The 23236-nt window shown below is 38.9% G+C and overlaps 1 protein-coding gene across 14 annotated transcripts in view; it reads left to right on the forward strand.

The window, feature by feature from the left end:
- The window catches only part of LOC116843773 (phosphatase and actin regulator 1), a 514963-nt gene that overhangs the window by 461876 nt on the left and 29851 nt on the right, over positions 1-23236 (forward strand). For 13 of the 14 annotated variants that reach the window (XM_032814528.1, XM_032814530.1, XM_032814531.1 and 10 more), the window contains one exon: positions 22798-22986. The exons of the other annotated variant lie outside the window; for it this stretch is intronic. In XM_032814528.1, coding sequence (XP_032670419.1) covers positions 22798-22986 — 189 coding nt within the window. The remainder of the gene's footprint in view (positions 1-22797; positions 22987-23236) is intronic. 14 annotated transcript variants of the gene reach the window in all.

The raw sequence follows: 23236 nt of genomic DNA on the forward strand, positions 1-23236 counted from the left end.
TCTCTCTCTCTCTCTCTCTCTCTCTCTCTCTCTCTCTCTCTCTCTCTCTCTACCTCTACATCTCTCTCTTCTTCTACACCTCTCTCTCCCTCTACCCTTTCTTCCTTTACTTCACCCTCTTTCCCTCTTCTTCTCCGCTCCTGTTTCGTTAGGCGAAATTTGCGATCTCATCTCCGACGATACTTCATCAACAATTTAGCAATCTCGAGCGCGCGCGACTTCCGACACACGAGAGCGCATTTCCGCTCCCTCGCGAATTCGCACCGTGAGAACAGCACGTTCATTTCTATCGTTACGCGAACTCCACGCCTTCGCGAGCAGCCCGTCAACGAAGAAGCCACTTTACTTTCGCGCTACTAAGTGAGAACATAGAGTCAAATCTATCCGAGGATTAAGTTTGATCTACAATGCGCTTCTTGCTTTCTGTTTCTTTATCTCTTTCTGATTTAAACCTCGAGCCTTTAGTCAGAGAAAGATAAAGAATAAAAAACAGGAAGCGAAGTGCACATTGTGGATCGGACTTTAATCTGACTACACGTTTCATTCATGTATTTATTCCCAGATAAACTTCCATTATCGTGACGTGAGACAATCAATAATAAAAGCTCTACAATTTTTTGTTGCATTTATCAAGCAAATATACAGAGATACCTCCAAAATAAATCGAAACTATGATTTTTACCAACAGTCAATTTAGTCAAAATTTTGCGTCATTAATTTTACTCATTATGCACATTTTGTGAATCCTTAATGTAGATTGGCGACCAACTTTTAGCAAATTTGTAATTGTCAATAACTCCCTTTGTACATGTTCAATGTGACATCAACATGCCTCGAATTCTTGGTGCCATAAAATTGATCGACTTCCAGTGAAGTCGTATTTTTGAACAGTATGAAGAGGTGGAATCAGCCAGAGCAAATTCCCCTCAAATCTGAATGTTCAAATAGAACATCAGAATCAGTCAATTCCGTGTCACCAGAAGTGCGGGGCATGCTCATGTCACGTTTGGTACGTTTTCTGCTTCAATTGGTAATTGGCAAATTCAATACCGCAGACAAGTATCAGTTGGAACTTGTTCAGGTCTAGGCCGACAGAACGATGTCTACGAGCCGTAAAACGGCAGGTGGAGAAAAATCCCAGATCCAAGGCAGCACATGTGGCGGAACACCTTGAAGTTAGTAGTAGCACAGCTGACCGTAAGATGTTCTGCCACGTCTGCTTCTGATATCTTTGCAAACTAGGATATTGTAGGACGGCAAGTCGCTCCTTAAATCGGCCAACATTGTGAAAAGAAAAAAGTGGCGACTGTAAAATAGTGGGCCAATCCTTAGAGTTTTAGCTTCACCTTTTCACATGAGTCCTCCAAAAAATTTTAGTTGGTCATATTTACTTATATCGGAACGACGAACTGACGGAAAATGCTCAGCGGAATTCCTAGAATTCCACTTTTCTTTTTTTTTTCTCCAATGCAACTGAACTTCCGCCTGTAGCGGTTGGAATCTCGAGGATCGGGGGAGTTGATGGCGCATGGGAGAAGGTCGGATGAGAACGTCGAAGCGCTCTCCAAAGTCGAGCGGATCCGTAAACAATGCTGCTTGCTGAGTAACATCGACCTTTATTGCTCGCGTTGTCGACTCAACGACGCAGATCTGCAGTTTAGTATTATGGCTAAAACTCGCGACGAGTAACGACTCTGCATGGGCATCGTCTTCTGATATCATATTACGAGATCTTAGGAGAATGCTGGATACCGATATAAAGTTTTCGTAATTTGCATTGCTTCTCTATTTGACTGCATGAATGGCAAATGATTTTACAGAGCGAAAGTACATGTGTCAATGCATTAAAGGATACCGCAATATTAATATTATCTTCTCCTTGCAGCATTCTCTTAAGGGAAAGAGGAGGGGAGAGAAAGATTCAGTTTAGCTCTTCGCCTTCGATTATGCGCTTGCAACAAAGCGAGCGAGCGAGAGTTATTTTTATCGGTGTCGGCTCTGCGAAACGAAAAGTTGCAAGTCTACGATCTCATTTTTCGACACGTGGATATCATTTCGGCGACCACCTGATCCTCCCTCGCAGTTTGCGCGTTGAATGACAACACGCGCAGCTCTGTTTTACTTTCGCATGTATCTCTCGTCGGATCGCGATCTTCTATTTTCACGCGCGTTTCGTCGTAGGTAGGAAGCAAAACACTTCCGTGGAAGCGGAATTGGCCGGTCGTACTGTTGGCATTAGCTGCGGCACGGTAAATATTCCGTCTTGGCGAGTAAAGGCGCGTCATACCCCGTGGAATGCGCACGTGCGCTCCTTTGACTAATTGTTCATCCGTGACGGAGCGAGCGCGGAAAACTTAAGACGCTTTGAGTGCCGAGGAATGCGATCGCGGTCTTCTCGTAAGACAAGCAAATGCCACGAGCGCGATAACGCTTCTTGTAAGGTCTTGTTATTTTTCAAAAGCTATGTGCGATATTTTGGATTCGTTATATTTATTATTGAAGGAAATATCATTTAAGAGACATAATGATTAACGCTAAAACTACTGTCGATTAGCGACTTATTTCTGTCAGAACGTCAAAACGACAGGTTCTTGAAGAAATACGCAATGCAAGGAGAGGAATGTTCACTTACTCCTGTTGGCTTTATCAAACGTCAAATAAAAATATCAAAAATACACCATTATAAATTTGGGTAAGTTTTCTAAAAAATTATAAACCCGTCATTTTTATTGCTTTGGTAATTCCAGTATTAAATGTTGCAGGAGCTTTTATAGAGGATTTCAGGAAAAGAAACAAAAATATGAAAACTATATTAATGTTAACAGAAAAAGAAGAACTAAAGCCCATAAGTACTAATATTGTATCATAATCGTAAATTGAATATAGTTATATCTGTATATGCAATAATAGTTGAATAAACAACATGTTGTGCCAACACTGAAACGTAAATTTAATATAATTCAATATCGGTTATTTAATAAAACAATCGATCGAATAAACAGGGATATTTCGGCTTTCAGTGTTAGTTCTAATGGGCTTTTGTTTGTTTCTCTCTTCGTAATAATACTGCAGCTTCGTTTTTTTTTTCTGAAACCTTTTACTACCGGGACCCTTCACAAAAATTCCTCTGCTCTCAGCAGAGCCATTAGAAAACCAGGTGGCGCTCAAAGAGCGCCAAAGAGCTACTCCGTAAATACGCCGTGAGCTTTGCGCGCCTGTATTTCATAAGTATACTTAGAAAACTAAAAATAAAAAAAAAGAAAAGCGCATCTCTTTCTCACAAGACGCCTTATGGAAAATATCGCTTTATAAATAACTCGATCCTCGGAGGAGCGTGAAGTTGCGGCCGCTCTTGAGGACGACGCGCGTGTCGCAGCGACGTCGGTGTCGCAGACCCTCGATCTTGCAGCCCGCCGGTTACGCAAAAATATCTCCGGCCGTTATTGTCATTCCGATGACTCGCACGCTACGAAAATAAAAGTGGTCGTCCATTGACGTCATCGAAACGTCATGTCGAGAAAGAAAAAGAGAGAGAGATCCTGTCGCGGAATGCGTGACGATTTTCTTCTCACCTCGCAACGTCACACGTTTCGTCGACGAGTGTCGTCGCGTACTTTTTTCTCTTCCTTTCGCGAATAGCGTGTCTCTAATTCGCTCTATTAAAAAGAAAAAAATTCAGCATTTTCCTTGAACCTCGCGACGGAAAATCGAGGAGTTTATTCACGTTAAACCAAAATGTTTAAAATTACTCAACAATTTAACGTAACATTTATCGCAGTAAAACACAATAATAACTAAAGTTTCATGCGATTTATCCGCATCGTTCATGATAAATGAAATACTAAATATCGCAATTTTGCACATAAACTTATGGCAGGCAAAATATAGATGACTATTATTATATATTAATTTCGTCGAAAATGATACCGTCCAAATGAAAAACTTTATCGTGTTAGGGAAAGCCGAGATGTTCTGTATTTCGGAACTTCAAAATTACAACTTCTCGGACAACTGATTGTTGTGACTGACTGACTGTACAAACATAATAGAGGCAACTGTCTTCTATGTGTTAATTCCCGTCACGATTCTGTTAACCGTATATTTCGTTCTGTAATAACCAAAAAACGAACATGCAGCAACGTAGCCATCTTGACCTGATAAGAGGTCAGTTGCCCAATAGCGCAGAGTAAGAAGGCCACATAAAATATATCCTGGTTAGCAGTTCCGGGGTCTCTCTCCGCGGGAAGTTTCCACAGCCCTCCTGCCCGGGCTTTAATTATAGGTCAATTTCGTCCGTCTTTATGCTCGATTTTAATCATTTTATGAATGAAAATTGCTTTTATTATCCGAAATAGTATATCATACGCTTGCAAGAAACTTCATTCTAGTTAGTAACATTGCACTTAACTTTATTCACTTACGATGAAGAATATTATCACAAAATTTCGAGAGGCTCAAAAATTTACTTTACTACTACTGAATCAAAATTTTTTTTCTATTTTTTAACTGTAATATTATTTCAATTTTAATAACACAGGGAAAAGTATGTTTTAAAGGCACTATTTCGCGATTTTGTATCCATCATTTTTCAAGATAATAAATACAAAAATAAGCACATGAGCAAGATATCCCTGGAGTCATCTAGAGCCCGTCTCTCCTATATATTAAGAAACGCGGCGTAAAAGAAAGAATAATGTTCACTATAACGTGTTTATGTAATAGTCAATTATAAGTCAGGAAATTACTGTTTTATGCTCTGATTATTGTATTAACAAGGAAAAGCTATCCCACTCCGATAAAAAAATATGTATGTCTTATTTTTCCATACTCTATAACATATCGGATATCCGAATCGAAATGAGACAGTAAGGTGCCTTTCCTTGTAAGTGAAACGTGACAAATCAGGGAATTAGTTTTAAATTAATATTTATTATTTGGATAATAAAATAAACAAATAAATTACTTAATTCGCGGTACGACACCATCAGTCACGTCGTATGCGGCAAAATGTGAGATAAAAAAACGCAGTGTCGAGTCTTTGCAGGATAACGAGGCGTTATCGAGCGAAATCTTTCCGGGAGGAGGAGAGAGAGAGAGAGAGAGAGAGAGAGAGAGAGAGAGAGAGAGAGAGAGAGGAAGGCTATCGGAGAACGCGCACCCTCTCGCTATTACGCAAGAGCGAAGGCAATTAACGCGGTGTTCTCGTCTATCGCCGTGCTTGGCGCGAGCGCGAGCGCCGCGTGATTCTGGCACGAACGGGAAATGAAAGCGTACCTTCCTTTTGTTCGTTGTCCGTACGCGCTCACGGGAAACGGATCCCTCTTCATTATGCGGCCCGCGCGGTCCACGGTGTAATTTATTTCTCTCGTTTGTTAACCGAACGGCCTGTCCGGGCTCTGCCTGGCTCTGCGAAGAAGACGCTGCCGCGGCGCAAGAGAAAGCTCTTCAGAGACGACAAAGTTTATGCGTCTCTCATGCGCGACATTGCAATTGCGCCGCTGCTACTGCCACGTGATATAGGAGCTTTCGAAAACGGCGGCGTGCTCTTGGCTTACCTGACCACCTGTCCACCTGTGCGCCGTGTGTAATCCTTTGAAATATCACAATTGTGTCTCGCCAAGGTAACGCGCTGTTCCACATCCGGTCCAGAAAATTTCCTGGGATTTAATTAAAATGCAGCAGCCCGATTTTCCAGAATAATTACGAGTTCTGCCTAGAATGATTCAAAGATGCGATTCTAAGTAGGGAAACCCAAAAGCTCCCCAATATTTTTGTTGATTTTTATTTTACGTTAAGGGGATGCTGAAGCTGAAAACTTTACCGACAGAATACTGACATTTTTCTGCAAAGTCGTATTGATTGTACAGAAGTGCTTTTATGCAACGAAAGTACCTGTAAAAATAAATAGGAGCATTGCTCAATATGATGAAAACAAAAGAAAAAATTTAATGTAAACTCTTAAACTGTCATGTAGCGTAATATTTGCCTAAACTAAAAGTTCCGTTGCTTGTATATACCGAAAGTATGCTCCGAAAGATGCTCCGAATAGAAGAACATTGCTGTACCTTCGCATTTGAATTCAGAAGCTTAAAGATATCGGAAAGTTTGCAGGAAGATTTCTATGCGTGGTTACGTTTTCCGTTGAATATGGTAAAACAAAGCAACACATATTTACGTAAGTTCTGTATGTACAAGAAATACGGAAAGAATAGCGTGATCGTGTTAGTGACGATCGTCTCTGCGTTATCGAAATTTTTTCGAGTTCGTCATCACTTCCCTTTCAGCATTCCATTAATCGTGTGCGAAAAACGAATTATGTTCTTCACAATTTTGGCGTTATTTTGGATTAAAGCGTTCACTGCACGGAATAAATGTTACTCGTTTCAAATATTTCACAAATTTATCTATTCGCAAACCCATTATCTAATTCATCGTCTATGAAATTTATTTAAAATATATTGTATTTTTTCCAATAAGTTCAACGCTTCAAACAGGAATATAAAATTAAAGTAGAAATTCGATTTGCTTATTATATAACTCTTCGTAGCAGTAGAACGATATTTTTCTGTGTATAGATCCATTAGACTCATATATAAGAAGAATGTTTATTTTTTTTAGCTCGATTCAAATGAATATTCGAAAACCGCCAGCAGTAGGTGAAAAATTTACCGCAATAAATGCGGTCGTCAAAATATTAAGATAATAATGAAGCGAAATTTCTTTTTTGTTTATTCTTATTTGTTTATGTTTTCCAAGGGAGAAGTGTCAGATATCGAGGATTTTATTTGAAGAAATGAAGGCTAATGCGTAGAAAGGAAACGTTAACATTGAAGTGCACATATTTACATAAATTCGGCGAGCCAGTCGACCGCCAATGGCATTGTTTGTAGAGCGTGAATGTTACGCGCGTGCCAGCGTTTAGGGTCAGATTCGACCGTGACACATATATCCGCGATTAAGATGAATAACGGAATTTTGTCGCAGCCAAGGATTCCTCGCTTCCCGCAGAGATATTCTCCGCGCTTTCTCGCGCACCTTTAATTTTAGCCCGCCGGCGTATCTTGATCCGCTTGGAATCTAACGCGGAGTACACTCGTCGACACTGATCTCTTGACATTTATTACACGATCTCTTGACATTTACCAGAGATATAGATACTGTTAATACTGTTAATACTGTTAATTATTCGAGCAAATAACTACGACATCTCTTGTATCACTTCCCCTTCCATATGTGATTTTTTCTACACTACACAGAGAGAACGATTTGGTTGAATCAAATAAACGCTTCTTTGGAATAGTCCAAACGAATTTTTCGATTGGTCGAACAAAATTTTGTTTTAAGCAACAAAAATATTTATTTGCGGCTTAGTCCCAAAGAAATATTTTTGTTGTGTCAACCAAATAATTTGTTTGGACTATTCCAAAGAAACATTCATTTGATTCAATAAATCGTTTTCTCTGTGTACAGGTGCCCAGAATAGCTTTTTAAAATAGCATCTGAAAAAGGGGAAATGATTGGGGCTGGATGTCCCATATTTTACATAATTTCAAAGTTACAATTTCTCAGACAACTAATTGTAACTAACAGCACAAACTTGATAAAGTCGGCCTTCTTCTATACGTTAAATGCCCGCTATGATTCTGTTAACCATATATTTTGTTTGATAATAACCAAGGCACAAATAAGCAACATGTGTAAATGTAGGAATAGACAGTCAGTAAGATTTATCTTGTTAAGGAATATGGTAAATTTTGTTAAAGGCTAATTTTTTGACAGCATATTTTAGATCTTGAAATATAAATGGCGCATTCGAAATAAAAGGATAATAAATTACCGCAGAATTTCGATCTATTCCTTGGTTACAAAATTCTATATTAATTTTTACTGCAAAATTCTCCGTATGGTAAGCATCAGGAGATCAACACCGGTGAGAGTGTACCTTTCGAAAGATTTACATGGCGCTCACGACGTTTTCCAACGCGATCGACGTCGTCGTCGTCGTCGCATCTTCGGCAGTGACATTTTACACGGTGCATTTCAAAGTCACACTTGGAGTCACACGTTACACGGTAAATAAAACAAAAGAGAAAAAGGGGAAAAAGAATGGCGTTTGCACATCGCGCGTCTCTCTTACGGTAATCTCGCGTGAGGAAGAGAAACGTCGCCGCGATACGCCCTTACTCGGCGCGTATATTAATAAAAATGAAAGCAATCCCCTTCCTGCGGCGAAGGAAAACGTCGAGAGACATTTCTCCCTTGCGTAAGTTTACCTGGAAACAAATGGAAAAAAGAGCTGCGTGCGAATGGCTCTTTTCCCGACCGTTGTTCTCCCTCGTAGCGTTCTTCCCGACGACATCCCGTGTAAAAACTTTCCAAGATTTTCCCAGATGTAATGTAGATTCTAATTAGAGTGAACAAATTTCCATGCTGATCACTGAACGAAGCCAACATATTTTATTCAACCTTAAGGGAATGCTGCCTTAAGGGAATCGATGACGAATTCGAAAAATGTCGATAACATAGAGACGATCGTCACTAATACGCTCACGCTATTCTTTTCGTATTTCTTGTACATACGGAACTTATGTAAATGTGTGTTTCTCCGTTTCATCATATTCAGCGAAAGATCTAACCTAACGCACAGAAAACTTCTGATATTCTTAAGGCCCAGATACACAGAAGAACTTAAGTAGTAAGCAAATTGACCAATTACAGTCGATAATTCTTCTTACAGTCCAAGAATCAGCGATTGTAATTAATCAATTTGCTTACTACTTAACTTTTTCTGTGTGGCCTTAAGGGGATGCTGGGAGTCGATGACGAACTCGAACAATATTGATAATACAGAGACGATCGTCACTAACATAATCACGCTATCCTTTTCGTATTTCTTGTATGTACAGAATTGACATGAATGTGTGTTGCTTTGTTTTACCATATTCAACGGAAAACCTAACCATATATGTACAGAAATCTTTCTGCAAACTTTTCCGATATTCTTCAGCTTCCAAATGCATATGCAAAGGTAAAAGCAATGTTTTTCAAAATTTTTCTATTTGGAGCATCCACACTTTCGATATGTACAAGCTGCGAAACTTTTGGATTAGGCAAATATTACACTAACTGACAGCTTGAGATTTTACATTTAAAATTTTTTTTTTCGTTTTCGTCACATATCGAGCACTTCTATTTATTTTTGCACATACTTTCATTGCGTAAAAGCATTTGTAATTTTGTATAACCAATACGACGTAAACTTTACAAAAAAATGTCAGTGTTCTGTCGGTAAAGTTTTCAGCTTCAGCATCCTCTTAAATCTTTGAATTCAAATGCAAAAATATACAACAATGTTTTTCAAAATTGTTCTGTTTAGAGAATCCACACCTTCAGTATATACAAGTTGCGAAATTTTTGGATTAAGCAAATATTAACTAACAACTTGAGATTTTACCTTAAAATTTGTTTTCGTTTTCATCACATGTTGAGCAATGCTCCTATTTATTTTTGTACGTACTTTCATTTCGTAAAAGCATTTGTAATTCTATGCAATTAATACGATGTAGACTTTACTTTGCAGAAAAATATCAGTATTCTGTCGGTGAAGTTTCCAGCTTCATTCCCTTAAAGAGGAAACGCGCGAGGAATGCAACCTTTGTACATTTGTGTTCTCGAATATTACGAACACGATAAATAAACGTAATCAGATGATCCGTCCTTTAAATAAAGAATATTTCCGGGTCGCGAGAGCAGCGTCGCGAGTTTCCACGGACTTGTGCGCGTTACTGCGGAAGTAATGGCGCGCGGACGCGGAAATTGCGTCAGTTTCGCACGTACCGTGCGTGCCGCTTCGCTTTTTACACGCTCGCGCGGCTGTTCTCTCTTTCTGTCTCTCTCTCTCTCTCTCTCTCCCTTCCTCTCTCGTCGTGTCCGCCGAAATTCCTCAAACGTAACGCCACGTAACGGAAATGTTGCCAAGGGCGAGAACGGCACCGCTCTATTCATAGTCGGCCGTTTGGGAGCGCCGTCGCCGGCGTTGCTGCTCCGCAGCTGCAGCAGCAACTCCAGATGCATCAGCGCCTCCAGCCTCCGCGACGATGCGTGCACTTGGCACCATCTCGCCAACGGCCGAACTTCGAGCCGGACGCGTTTTCATGTACGTGCACTTGGCACAGAAGCACCGCCGAGCGAAACTTCTCGCCGTCGTCAGCCGCGAGCGAGGTGACGACGAGCGAAGTTTCCTGGTGCTCCTTCGAAATCGCCACGTTTACGCGCGTGATTAATCGATATTATTACGAAGGACTCCCTCGAGAGAAACCGAGCGAAATCGTAAGCTCGATTTTCTCAAATTGTGAGAATTCTGGGAATTCAGACGGGACTTCGACTGTAAACCAGATTCTTGTTGCAAAACAAGATGACAAACATCGACTAGAGTTCCCTTCTCTTGAGAAATCGCTATGTTTATGCATGATGTCGTTCGATCGATATCATTAGGGAGGACTTGCTCGAGGAACCGCGAAACTGTAAGTTTGGATTTTTTAGAATTGCGGAAATTTACGGGGACTTCGACTGCAAACCGGAATTTTGTTGCAAAACAAGATGACGAAGATCGAATAGAATTCGTCCACGTTCTTGAGAAATCGCCATATTTATGCATGATATAGTTTCATCGATATTATTAGGAAGAATTTGCTCATGAAATCGCGAAACTGTACATTAGAATTTTTCAAGATTGCGAAAATTCACGGAACTTTGACTGCAAATCAAAAATTTTGTTGCAAAACAAGATGATGAAGATCAATTGGATTTTCTCCGAAGTTTCCTTTGCAAGTGTACGATCTATTTGTTTCGGATAATAACAGCATCACTTTCATTCATGAAAGTAATGAAATTAAGCATATGGGCGAACAAAGTAAAGTTGGCCCATAATTAAAGACCGGTAGGAAGGAGGAGACCTTTCGCGGAGAGAGACTCCGGAACTACTAATCAGGATGGATATCTATTACATGTCCTTCTAATCTTGCACTACTAGGCAACTGAAACCTGTACCAGACCACGTTGCTGTATATTTTGGTTATTAAGGGCTAAAATATATGTTTAACAAGACCGTGGCGGGCATAACATATAGAAGAAGACTGCTACCACGTTTAATTAACGTCAAAAGTCAATCAACAACAGTCAGACAACAATTAACTGTCTGCGAAGTTGTAATTTCGAAATTGTGAAACGTGGGACATCTAGCTTCCGGTCTCCCCCACAGCTCGGTCGATATCATTACGAAAGACTTCCTCGAGAAGTCCCGAGTTGTAAACAAGTTCATCGGAATCACGAAAATTCTGAAAATTCGCGGGACTTGGGGCGCGTGCCGGAATTCCGCGCTTCGGAAAGGAAGCGCGATGCGACGAGAGACGGCGGGGACCCGCGAAATCGCACGGCGACGAATGCCACCCTGCGACGTGGAAGCGGGTGGAAGGTTATCGGCGCGGCATCCTTCTTGGGCGAGAAGTCATTGATCTATTTTCGGCGGCGGCGGTCTCTTCCTCGCGCGAGACCGCTGCCTTGTCCGAGCAGTCTCAAGCGGACGTCGCGACGCGTCGGAAGGCGACGACAGTCATTCGCGCTCGAGCCCTCGACTTCGTACCGCAGGTCGACAGGTTGGCCAGGCATCGCTCATCAATGAACTGTGGCCGTCGCCGTCCGTCTTAACTCGCGCGACAACGACGACGGCGACTAGACACGCAGGACTAATTGCGAAATTTGTCACGGCGATTAATCGTCGCGGCCCCGACGGCGTCGCAGGCCACCTCGAAATTCGCGCGAGCCTGAAGCGCCTACGGCGAGACCGAGGACATTACTCACCGATGGGCCGTATCGTTCATCTTAACTGGCGGAGTAAGTATGAGGTGGCACGAGGGCGAGGGGGGAACGAGACGCGCGCGGACTAATTGTGCGAAATTTGTTGCGCGGCTTAATCACTGCGCCGCAGCTCTAGATCGGCCGAACCTGCGTCGCGATATTAACACGTCCGAGGCGCGCTAAACGAGAATTTAGTGTCTCATGCTTGCACATTGCGCGTAAGCAAGATTGCGATCGGCCGGAATTAGATTGGAATTAGGTGATGGCGATCCGCTTAACCCTCGACGCGTTTCAAGTCCCGAGAGATTGCTCTCGAGATTAACCGACTCTTGTGGCCTTTGTGTTTCGCAAAAAAAACCCCGAATTTTTTCATCATTGCTTTTTGAAATCTTACACGAAAAAAAAGTTTGATTAGATTAACCAAGTCCTCGTAAAATATGAACAAACTACAATATCTGTCAAAGTTATCAAAAATCGTGTTAACCTGAATAGAATTCTGGTAACTTCGATCTTCTGAATTTTTAGTGCGTTCATATTTTATTATAGAAATTTACTTAATCCAATCGAGCTTTTTTCGCGCATTTCTCTCACTTTATATGTGAGAGAAAAAAAATAAGAAATATATTTATTTGTTAGTATAATATATTTATTTATATATTTACTTCTTATTATTCTTATATTCTTTCTTTCTTATATTAATATTAAAAAAAACGCATATTTTTATGAAAAAAAATTATTCAGATAAAGAAATTTAGATTAAGTATATTATTAGTTCCCATCGAATAAATATATTTTATTTCTAGGATATTTTTTTCTCAGTGCAGAAGTGCTTTCATGAGCCAAATGTGCGCGATTATTAATCGCAAAATTAACTTACGCCCGTTTCTGCCAACGTCGATTAAAGCTTAATCTGAGTTGAAGTCTTTGTCTGAACAAAGTTTAAACTCAGATTAAGATTTAATCTACATTGATAAAAACGGACATTAATCTTATTATTTCGTAATAACGAAACTTTTCAAAAATTCTACGAGATCTAGAAGAAAATATAAAGAAAGTAGAAGTGTTAATCGAACTACAATGTATAGGATAAAACGTTCAATATAGAATAGCCGTCAGACTTTATAAAATATTAAGATATATGCAGGTTTAAAAAAGAAATAATCAATAAATCAATATATACTTTAATATTTAGCGAGATCCGTATGGAAGTGCCAAAAACAGGTCGAATGTCGGCTACTGCAGGTTTTTACCTCAATTTTTTCTAAATCTAAACTTAAGTAGATGCATTATGTCCTACGAGACCGCCAAATAAATGCCATCGCGGAAGGTTAAAATATTACGATTTAAGGACCGGAAATTATATAATGTATCAAGCCAAAAAATGCGATCGTATCCTCAACAGAATTCTCTTATATACACTCTTATCGAAAAAATACCTATATGAAATCTTTGCCGAAAAAATAAATTATGTTTATTCAATAGTTACTAACGTATTTATTTGTACTGACATATAATATTTTTACGTCGAGAAAAATTTTTTAAATTAGAAAATATACATTTTCTTAAAGCCGTCACTTTTCATGAAACGAATTGTTTATCCTGTTTAAACAAAAAAAATTAAATTTAAGAAAATATGTTATTAGTACCCACCGAATAAATATCTTTTTGTTCTTCAGATATTTTCTCGCAATGTACGTTCTCCTCTCAAGAGGATTATTCGCAAACTAAAAGTAAAATATTGTAAGCACAATGCTATCCCTCTTCATTAGAATTAGAAGGAGAATCGGTAAAAGTTTTCGCTTAGAAGATGGAATTGCAGGAAATAGTACCTTGCAACTGGAGCTCTTTCTTCTTTAAATGCCAGAGTATTTTCCTTCTAGAGGAATCCTCTTATTCCGATATATATAAAAGAATTTTCGCTCAGAATATAAGAACATATTTGCTTTGGCGATACATTTGAAACATCCTACATTCTTCAATTTCCATTTTATGCTTATGTGAGAGGGTTTTACGACAATCCTATTGTCGCTCCCGTGAGCGAGATATACAAACTAATAGAGATCGAGTATCAGCGGACTCGAGTTACGCGACTCAAGTGTTCGCTACGTGTGTTATATGTGCATACGCTATATGTTGTTGACATTATTAGTAACGTGTCGAAAGAACCGACGCCCGCGCGTCGCGCCTTCGGAATTCCATCGGCGACTCGCCAAAATGACGTTCACGAGAGCGCGCGCGCGCGCTTCCTGGACCCGCGAGGGATCCTTCAAACAACGGGAACGTATCGATCATGATCGCGCGCGATAGAATGAGAAAGAGAACGTGGCTGCGGGGCGCGCGTGTCCTTTCGGAGCAGCCCAAGACTAGCAATCTCTCTTCTATTCTTCCGCGGCTACCTTTGCCCCTGTTTATACAATATTCATGACATCCCCGCGCCTTAATATTTATCAGTAACCCGCGGAAACTCTCTTCTTCCCCGCGCCGGCATACAGTTATTTACATTGTGCCTTTGTGGTGCAAAAGCGCGGGATATAAATGTGGCAGAATGACGGGCGAACGTATTTTTGCCCGTTTTATGAGCGATTCGCATGCAGGAATAAAGTAAAAGCACCAATGCTCGGACTAATCCCGGACATTTTTTTTATTTTGGTCTTTAGATACAAATATTCAAACTGCTATAAAATATATATACAAGTATTGCGTATGTAAATATATTCCATGTTGAAAGTTTAAATATTTGCATTTAAAGACCAAAACAATAAAATTGTCTAGGATTAAAAGTACGTGTTCGGGAATTGGTATTTTTACCTTATCGATTGTGGCACTTTAATTTTTATTTGATGTATGGTTAATCTCCCAACAATTAAACTAATAAGAAAGCACGATCAGCTTTGCATTTATATTAATAAGTAATTTGTAAAATTATGTAATTGTAAAATTACGTAAAATTATAAGTAATTAGAAAGCAAACGTTTGTGTAGAACTTTGATTTATCAGCAATCGAGAAATAATAATAAAAAAATAATGTAATCAATAAATATCAATCATAATTTTAATGAGATATATTAAATAATAATTATTGTGCCAGTAATTGAACTGAAAAATGAGTCATGTTCTAATTACTGAACAATGCAGACTTTGTAACTGAATTGTCATTAAATAATATTACAAATTGACACATACATAAAAAGAAATATCTTTTAACCCTCTATTCCTCAAATTAATTTCTCATGTTTAAAAAGTTTTATGTACTTAGGATGTTTAAAACTAAAGTATTCAATATATAAGATGAAATTTTATTTTTTTTTCCCAAAATAGGTTTGTGACTCTGAAGTCGCGTTAAGTAGTTACTGTCACTGCCAATATACTAAAAAAGGACAGCCATATTGTGAGTTTCACATTATATCGGTCAAGATAGAAACAACAATCATATTAGAAATAAATAATGATGAAACTGGGTTAGGACTTTAGAGTCACTTCAAAGATTTCTTTAGAAATACAAATATATTTTTAATGTTTCAATGATTAGAATAAGATTCAATCATTGAGACATTTACCTTAAACACTATATGAAGATAACGGTGTGTTTATATAACACCGCTTCCCGAGTCGAAATTTGGATTCTCCACGGGGAAAATATTGCAGCGAAAGTTGCAACCAAACATTTTCGTAATCTTAGACCACAATTATGATCTAATTTGCTATATATTTATTTAAAAATGTTAGGCACGTTTGACTATTACAAAATTATTGTAATTATTTGGATCTTTTTTGTCGTGTATTAAGTAGATCGTCAAATTTATTATTCCTATGAAAATTTATAATTACAATTTTAATATAGTTCAGCTTTACAAAAAAAAATTTCTAAAAAGAAATATAATTTTAACGTAATTTTTACTACAATATTTTCACAGTGTGCATCGATCCTGTAAATTCTGTTGAACTTGAAGAATCGATGAGGAGAATCCCAAAATATATAACTACTTACCAGCTATTATTCCTTACCTTGACATTATATACGATCACTCAGTGCTGTTTTTTAAGTAACTATATAGTAACTATAGATAGTCTTGATATTGCAAACGATTATTTAATACTGTTTTTCAAATTGAGTCATAATAAAACTCATTTTGGAATTACTTAATATTTGATTATCTCAATATTTTGTTTAAATTGAATCTTTATTCTTACTTTGCATAAAAATTTCAATTAACTATGTAGCCTAATTAACTGTAGATAGTATAAGTATGATAAACGTATGGTACAATATAAATATAATAAAAGAGAGAGATGAGATAACATAATTAATATGAGAGATAAGCAAATATTAAATAATTAATCTTTGATGATTTTTTAATCCGATGAGACCGATTTATAATTAAAAGAAATGAAATATATTATGAAATGAAGTTTATTTTTAGCATGTACATACTTTGGTTTCTAAGTTTAATTAAAGTGCTAATTAAAGTTTCTAGTTAAAGTGCTAGTAAAATAATAAAAATGTTAATAAAATAAAGTAATAAATAATATTGATGTATATATATATATGTAATAATTTTAATTAATTGCACACACACATGATTATTGACTTCGAAAAAGCATTAGTTTGGAATCCGTGAATTAAGAAAAGTTAATAATATTTAACTTATTGACAAATAATGAGATCAATAAAGAAAGTATATTTTACTGTCTCAAAATATTTTTCTTATATTTTTATCAGCGTTGAAAAGTTCCATAGGATTCAAAAAGTTGAAAAGAAAGGATAAGTCAACAATGTATGCATCACATTGTCCAATAATGTTCTATGCTCCATTGAGATTTAAATTTGGGTTCCGGACAATAACAAGATCAAACAAAAATAGAAAGAAGACATTAACAGGTTCAAGATTGCCTTGCGATCGAAAGAACATTATTAAACGCACAAATCAACATTTGCGAGATTGACACTGGATTTCAAGGCCGGCGTTCATAGTTGCCACTTATTTACAATCTTTGAGCGTAATTCATTTACAAGTCCGCACAATCAAGATTCGTTATCTGATTCCATCAGTATTCACTGTTGCACGAAATCAGTGCAGGCACATGTCGAATAATTCGAGATTTCCGAAGCTACGAAACACTTGCCGAACGATGGCGCATTATGAATGTCGGCCTACATTTCGACTCGGGTATAATAAATAATGAACATACCTCGAAATACATGATGCATCTCTGACCTCGTCTCCGCTTGGCTTCGTCTCGGCTTTCCTGACCCAGCATCCTTGTGACTGGCTGCTCTCCGTCGCGGGTAACCTCTCATGACACTGACACTGACACTCGCGCACGATTCGATGGGAGATATGCGTGTCTAACGCGACGCCGACGAGCGAGCCCGACTGCATATTTCAAGAGCCACTAAATATTTCACGCGTCCCCGACGGGAATGAAAACGAACGCGCGCACGCCGCGGTACGCCCGTCGCTCGCCGGCTCGAGACAATGGATAAACGCAGTTAAATGCGCGACGCACGCGACAAGCGAATTCGGCCGTTTAAAGATCCACGGTGTTTTTGTTTTTTTTGCGAACCGTCGGCTTCTCACACACATACAGTCACGGGTAGCGGCGCTGACGGGCGAGTGGTGGGGGGGAAGGTGACGCCGCGCCTTTTCACGACTGTCGCGCGCCCGAATAATTACGACTCTGGCCGACGAATGCCGAGCGCGCCGCGGCGCGGACCACGTGGTCGCAATCACTCTCGCCGGGCGTTTAAAATACTTTCCCGGCTCTTGAAGCATTTAATCGCTCTCTCGTCTTGACATCGCGTCAATTAGCGCGTCAACTAGCACTCTCTCCGCTCGAATCGTATCCGTGTAAGCTCAGCGACACGAGTGAGTACCAATTACGCTGTCAATCGTATATTGCAAATATTTGATAATTCTGAATGCCAGTCCTAGGATCAGCGTAAATTTTGCGAGCACCTTTTGTGCGTTCAGTAATGCCTCTCGGACCGCGGTATATCACATTTTCAGTTCGCTAACGTCTTTTTTCGCTTTAACTTTGATATTATACCGAATCCAAATTTGTATTTCTGTACAGCATTATTGTGAACAATGTGTTATCAAAAAATATTAAATATTATATTATTATAGATATAAATATCAGCATACTAAATATTATCATACTAGGATATAAATATTAGCGTAGAATATTTAATATAATATAAATATTGTATTAAATTTATATTATACTAAATACACTAAATGCAATATTTATATTATATTAGATGTATTAAATATTGTACTAAGCAATTTTAAAGTAACTTTAAATTAATTTAAGTAACTTTAAATTAAATAATATTAATTAAAATAACGATTCTGTAGCAACTTTTTTTTACATGGCAAAAAATTGAAGTGACTGTGTTGAAACTTCATATTCCCATGAACCATAACTTTTTTTAGCACGTGAATCGAAGGTTCTCAATTCCACTAGCTTGGGCATAATTAAAAATAAAAATGAGGTCAAAAATGATCCCAGTGTGCCAGATTAAAATTAGGAAGACTTACAATATAAGGGAAACTACAATGATTACTATATGCTCATTTAATTAACCATCTGTAGCATCAATTGCCTGCAGGATAATCGCTAACATGACTAACATGTTATAGAAGAATCAACATTTTTCTATCGGACCTCAATCATGCGTTTTGATCGTCACGTATCGCGTTATCGCGAGATCATTTCGTGCTTTAATTTCGTTCGTCTCACGGACGCGTAATTTTTTATTGAACTGTCGATACGTATTCGGCCGCGAGTGTGAATATGTTTAATTGTAAGTGTCATCATATACAGAACGTTCACAAACAGCTGTCGGGTGAAGTCGCTTCTCCCAGCGGATCGACAGCAGCGCAGCGTTCCGTCTCTCGCTCTCGAGCTCGTCTGATTTGCGACGTATTCCACGGTATATTTGGCACGTGATGTTTCATCCCCAACATCAAACAGCGTGTATCGTCACGGTATCCAATCCGACCGCAACCTTTGATTACGATCCTTTGCCTCCAATAGTAGGACTTGTTAGCCAATGATATCTCATCATTCGCGCGTATTGTCGCGATATTGTACTTGATATTCTGCGGCAATTGATAACGCTCATCTTTGGGGCTATAGTTTCATTTAAACGTGTCGTGTTTCCTCCGTGAAAATTCGAGCCGCCGCGTTACTCCATACACAGAAAATGTATATTTTGACGTTTGCATTGTACAGAAAAAGAAAGAGAGAGGTGTCTTTTATTAGGCGCTTCGGAATAAATTTCTTAAGCGCACAGAAACAAAAATAATATAAATTATAATTGCATAAAAAAAATAACTAAAAACGAATTAATAATCAATGAAATAATAAAAACGAATAAATACTCAAATTACCGATATAAAAAATTATTAATAGCAATTAATTGAGTGTAACTAAAAATCAGATAGTTTTACATGTACATGATAACTGTAACTACGAAACAAATTATAATGCAAACATAGAGAGGAAGTTTGACCGACATATCAGAGAAGGTATCAAACAAAACAAGTCATCACACTCAAGACAAACGTTTCCATAATTCCTTGTTCTCCTTTTCCTTGCTGTGTGACCTCTTTCTAGAAAGAACTTTGGCTCTAAAATTGTGGCTGGTAGGTATGAAGTAGCGAGACTACCTCTGTAATCTCTCGGGCGAGACACTCGTATAATCTAGATCGACCTTCGCCCGCCTTCGGCGTTTAATTATAGAAGGTATATGTTTCCTTGATTTTGACATATGATAGAATGCATCTTTAAGAAGATGTTCTAAAATCAAAATCTTAATCAACAGAATATTTACAGTTTTTTGCAAAGTTTACGTCGCATCAGTTGCACAAAATTACAAATGCTTTTACTGAAGCACGTGCAATAATAAATTGGAGCATTACTCAATATGTAACGAAAATGATAAACAAATTTTTAAATTGGCATTTCGAGCGTCATATTCACGTTATGTTTTCTACTAGCATAGTAAAACAAAGCAGTACACATTTAAGATCTATGAGTACAAAAAATAAGAAAAATATAAATAAGAAAAAGAAAGGAAGAGGGGAGAGAAAAAGAGAGTATCGCGCCATCCATACAAAATTACTACGGTATCTTGGCAGCTTATTAAATTTTTAATTGCACATTTTTGCGAGTTATCTCTAGTTCTTAATGATAAACTTCTCCGGTAACGAAAATTAACAAAAAAACAAGTAAGTTACTATGTTGCAGCTGTTCCGTCTTCCCGTTGACACATTTTGGCGCGCGCGCGCTTGCGACTTTTCACGATTATTTCAAATTAATCGCCGCATTAATTAAGCAAGACCACCCCATGTGCGTCGAGATGAACAATATTAAAGTTTCCTGACGATTAATCAAATGAGCGCTGCCGAAGTGGTACCGGTTGGTTGGCGCATAATTTATTTATTTCTTTTTTTCATAAACGATATTCCTGTTGATTGCCTCGATGAAAGATGCAGCGATTTGGAAAAAGAGAGAGAGAGAGAGAGAGAGAGATACGAATATATTCACTTGTATTATTAACGTCGAAACACACACTCAAGCATAATTGCTCCGCACAAGATGGAACGGATGTTTTCTCTCCTTCCCGCGTGACGTTCAGCAAGCCAGTAGCAGCTTTGGAAAACCCAACGACGAATGATTTATCGATACGCGGCGACACAAAGCGAATTTTTGAGCACCTCGCGCTACCTTTAATCGCCCTCGAATCGGAAATATGTCAAATTCGTAAAATCCGCAGCGCGGACTAACGCAAAACAGACCGACAGTCCGGCAGTGTCGATAACTGACAACGCGCCGAAACCCTTTTTGCTACGTCCGTCCGTTCGTTCGCGCGATGTCCGGGCTCGATGCCGGGAAAATCGGCATATCCTTTTTCGCGGCGGACGTCATACCGGCGAATGGCGTCGCGAGCGTATGTCGAACTATCGTAACGGCCGACAGCTTTTCGACGACCACCAGCCGCTACCCGATCACTGGTCGAAGACACAAACGTAATTTGAAAACTCACGTGCGAGAGTCATTGGCAGGTTTATCTTTTTTTCTTTCTTTTCTCTTTTTACCGCGAATCTGGTTCTCCCCTCGTTCTCGTATGGACACTCTTCGACGAGGAGTGAATCTCTAGGTAAACTTCCATGATTACCACGAGATGAGATAATCAACGATGGGAGCTCCATAATTGTTTTCGTCATATTTATGAGGAGCAAATATACTGTATTGAATTAATCATTAAATTTGCATTCACATAATAATACAAATTTGTTGCTACGTTGTGCGGCAACAAACTTACTAAAATTATACTCAGATTCTCATGTTACATTTTACATTGCTCTGAGCGAATTTCGGTCACTTTCCGCATTATTTTTGCATCTTTATTTCGCTATTCCGTACGATAAATGTAAATGTCATATGAATTATTTTTAAAGGATACAACCTTTAAATTCCCACGACATGAGATAACCCATAATAGAAACTCTACAATTGTTTTCGTCATATTTATGAGAAGCAAATATACTGTATTGAATTAATCATTATATTTGCATCAAATAATAATGCAAATTTATTACTATATGCAGAAACAAACTAAGTTTACTAAGCTTTATTAAACTTACTAAAAATTACACTCAGATTTTCATATTACATTTTACACGGCATATTGTTTTAAGCAAATTTTAGTCATTTTGTTTTCGTTTCTTTCATATTTCTATTTCATAATTCTATGTAGTAAATGTGAATGCCATATAAAAGCTACTTTCATGCTTTTATATTGCGTCGAGTAAATTGAAATAAATTCCTTTGTATTTTTATGTCGTCTTTCAATATAAGGTCAATGTGAGCGACACATGAATTATTTATAAAGGATACAATTTTTGCAGATAGACTAATAAAGTGCCGCCAAATTTACGTCCTGGCCATGTGTCGTTTATTAGCGTTAATATTTTAAAGTTGTACGAATTATCCAACCAATTAGACTAATTGCTCCGATTATTTGCATGACTAATTACACGACAGGAGCACGACAGGACATGCAAAGCAAACAAATATGATATAAATACAATAAGATATAATTATATGGCATAAATGGCGTACAATGCGTTGACACGCGCTCGCGCAGGAAAGATAAAGAGAGGCAAACAGCGAAAAAGAGAGAATATCATATTATTCAAGCGGCTTTGTGCCGTCGTTAATATCTTAATTAGTTCATAATTGTAAGAGACGGCGAAATTATTCAAGCCCTTGTTTACCTTTAATAAAGTTAGGCTAACATTAATTTAATGTACGGATGAGCACGTAACTAGCGTGTTTAATCATTCACAATTACTACATACGGAACAAGCATTACTCCTGGCCTTTGTGGCAGGCTCTCTCGAGCTGTACACACGTGCAGCATCATCTTCGATCCACACTGACTTACAGAATTAAGTCCGCCACAGCCAACGAGAGACCGAAGAGGCTTGGTGCACGTCATCGCGGCAAATATACTGATCGGAAAATGCGCACAGACGAAACTCTCTCCGCGGTATATACTCCAGAAAATAATCCTACTAAAAAGTAGTGATCCGTCATTTATGTATCTCGCGAGAGGGAAAGCGAAAATGAGAGAGAAAGAGAAGACAAAGAGAGAATGTTTCTCACGTCAATTCGACGATACTTTTCTCTCCGAGTGAACGCGTTATCCCGCGAGATTCGCGAAAGGCATAAGAGAGAGAAGAGAGAGAGAGAGAAAGGAAAAGAGAGATTGAGAGAGAGAGAAAGGAAAAAGAGAGATTGAGAGAGAGAGAAAGAGAGAGAGATTGAAAGGAAAGGAAATCATCTGTAGAGAACCACCGTCAAGCCACACCGACACGCATAGCCTGACGCCCCTCTGACGGTGCCGAATTTTTTTTTCTGTTGCAGAGTCGAAGAAGGATAAGACTGAACAGAGTGCAAATGGCGCGATATCGCCGAGCGAGCCGCAGGCCGGTAATCTGGGCGGCCCGGCGCTGGTCTCGGGCCCGGTCCCGGATGCCGGGGACCAGCAAAAGCCGAACAGGCCGAACACCCTCGAGGCCAGGGTGGCAGCCAGGAGGCTGATCTTGTTCGACAGTGAGTAACGCTTTCTCGCGCTCGCTAACCACTAAAGCCGGCCGCCGTGCGCATCGTCGTTGTCGCTTGCTACCGCGATTCTCCCGCGTATCGATCGCGTCTGCCCAGGGAAAAGTCCGATATCGACAGGAGCGCGCGGGTCACGCTCGTTTCCGCTCGGACGACTTCATGACGAAGAGCCAGCTGAATGGGGAGGAAAGTGGCCGAGGGAGAAAACGGCGAAAATGATTTCGCCGATAAAATCGCCCGA

Source organism: Odontomachus brunneus, unplaced genomic scaffold (assembly GCF_010583005.1).
Source record: "Odontomachus brunneus isolate Ranch 3 - 2012 unplaced genomic scaffold, Obru_v1 Obru_scaffold_035, whole genome shotgun sequence".
Classification (NCBI taxonomy): Eukaryota; Metazoa; Arthropoda; class Insecta; order Hymenoptera; family Formicidae; genus Odontomachus; species Odontomachus brunneus.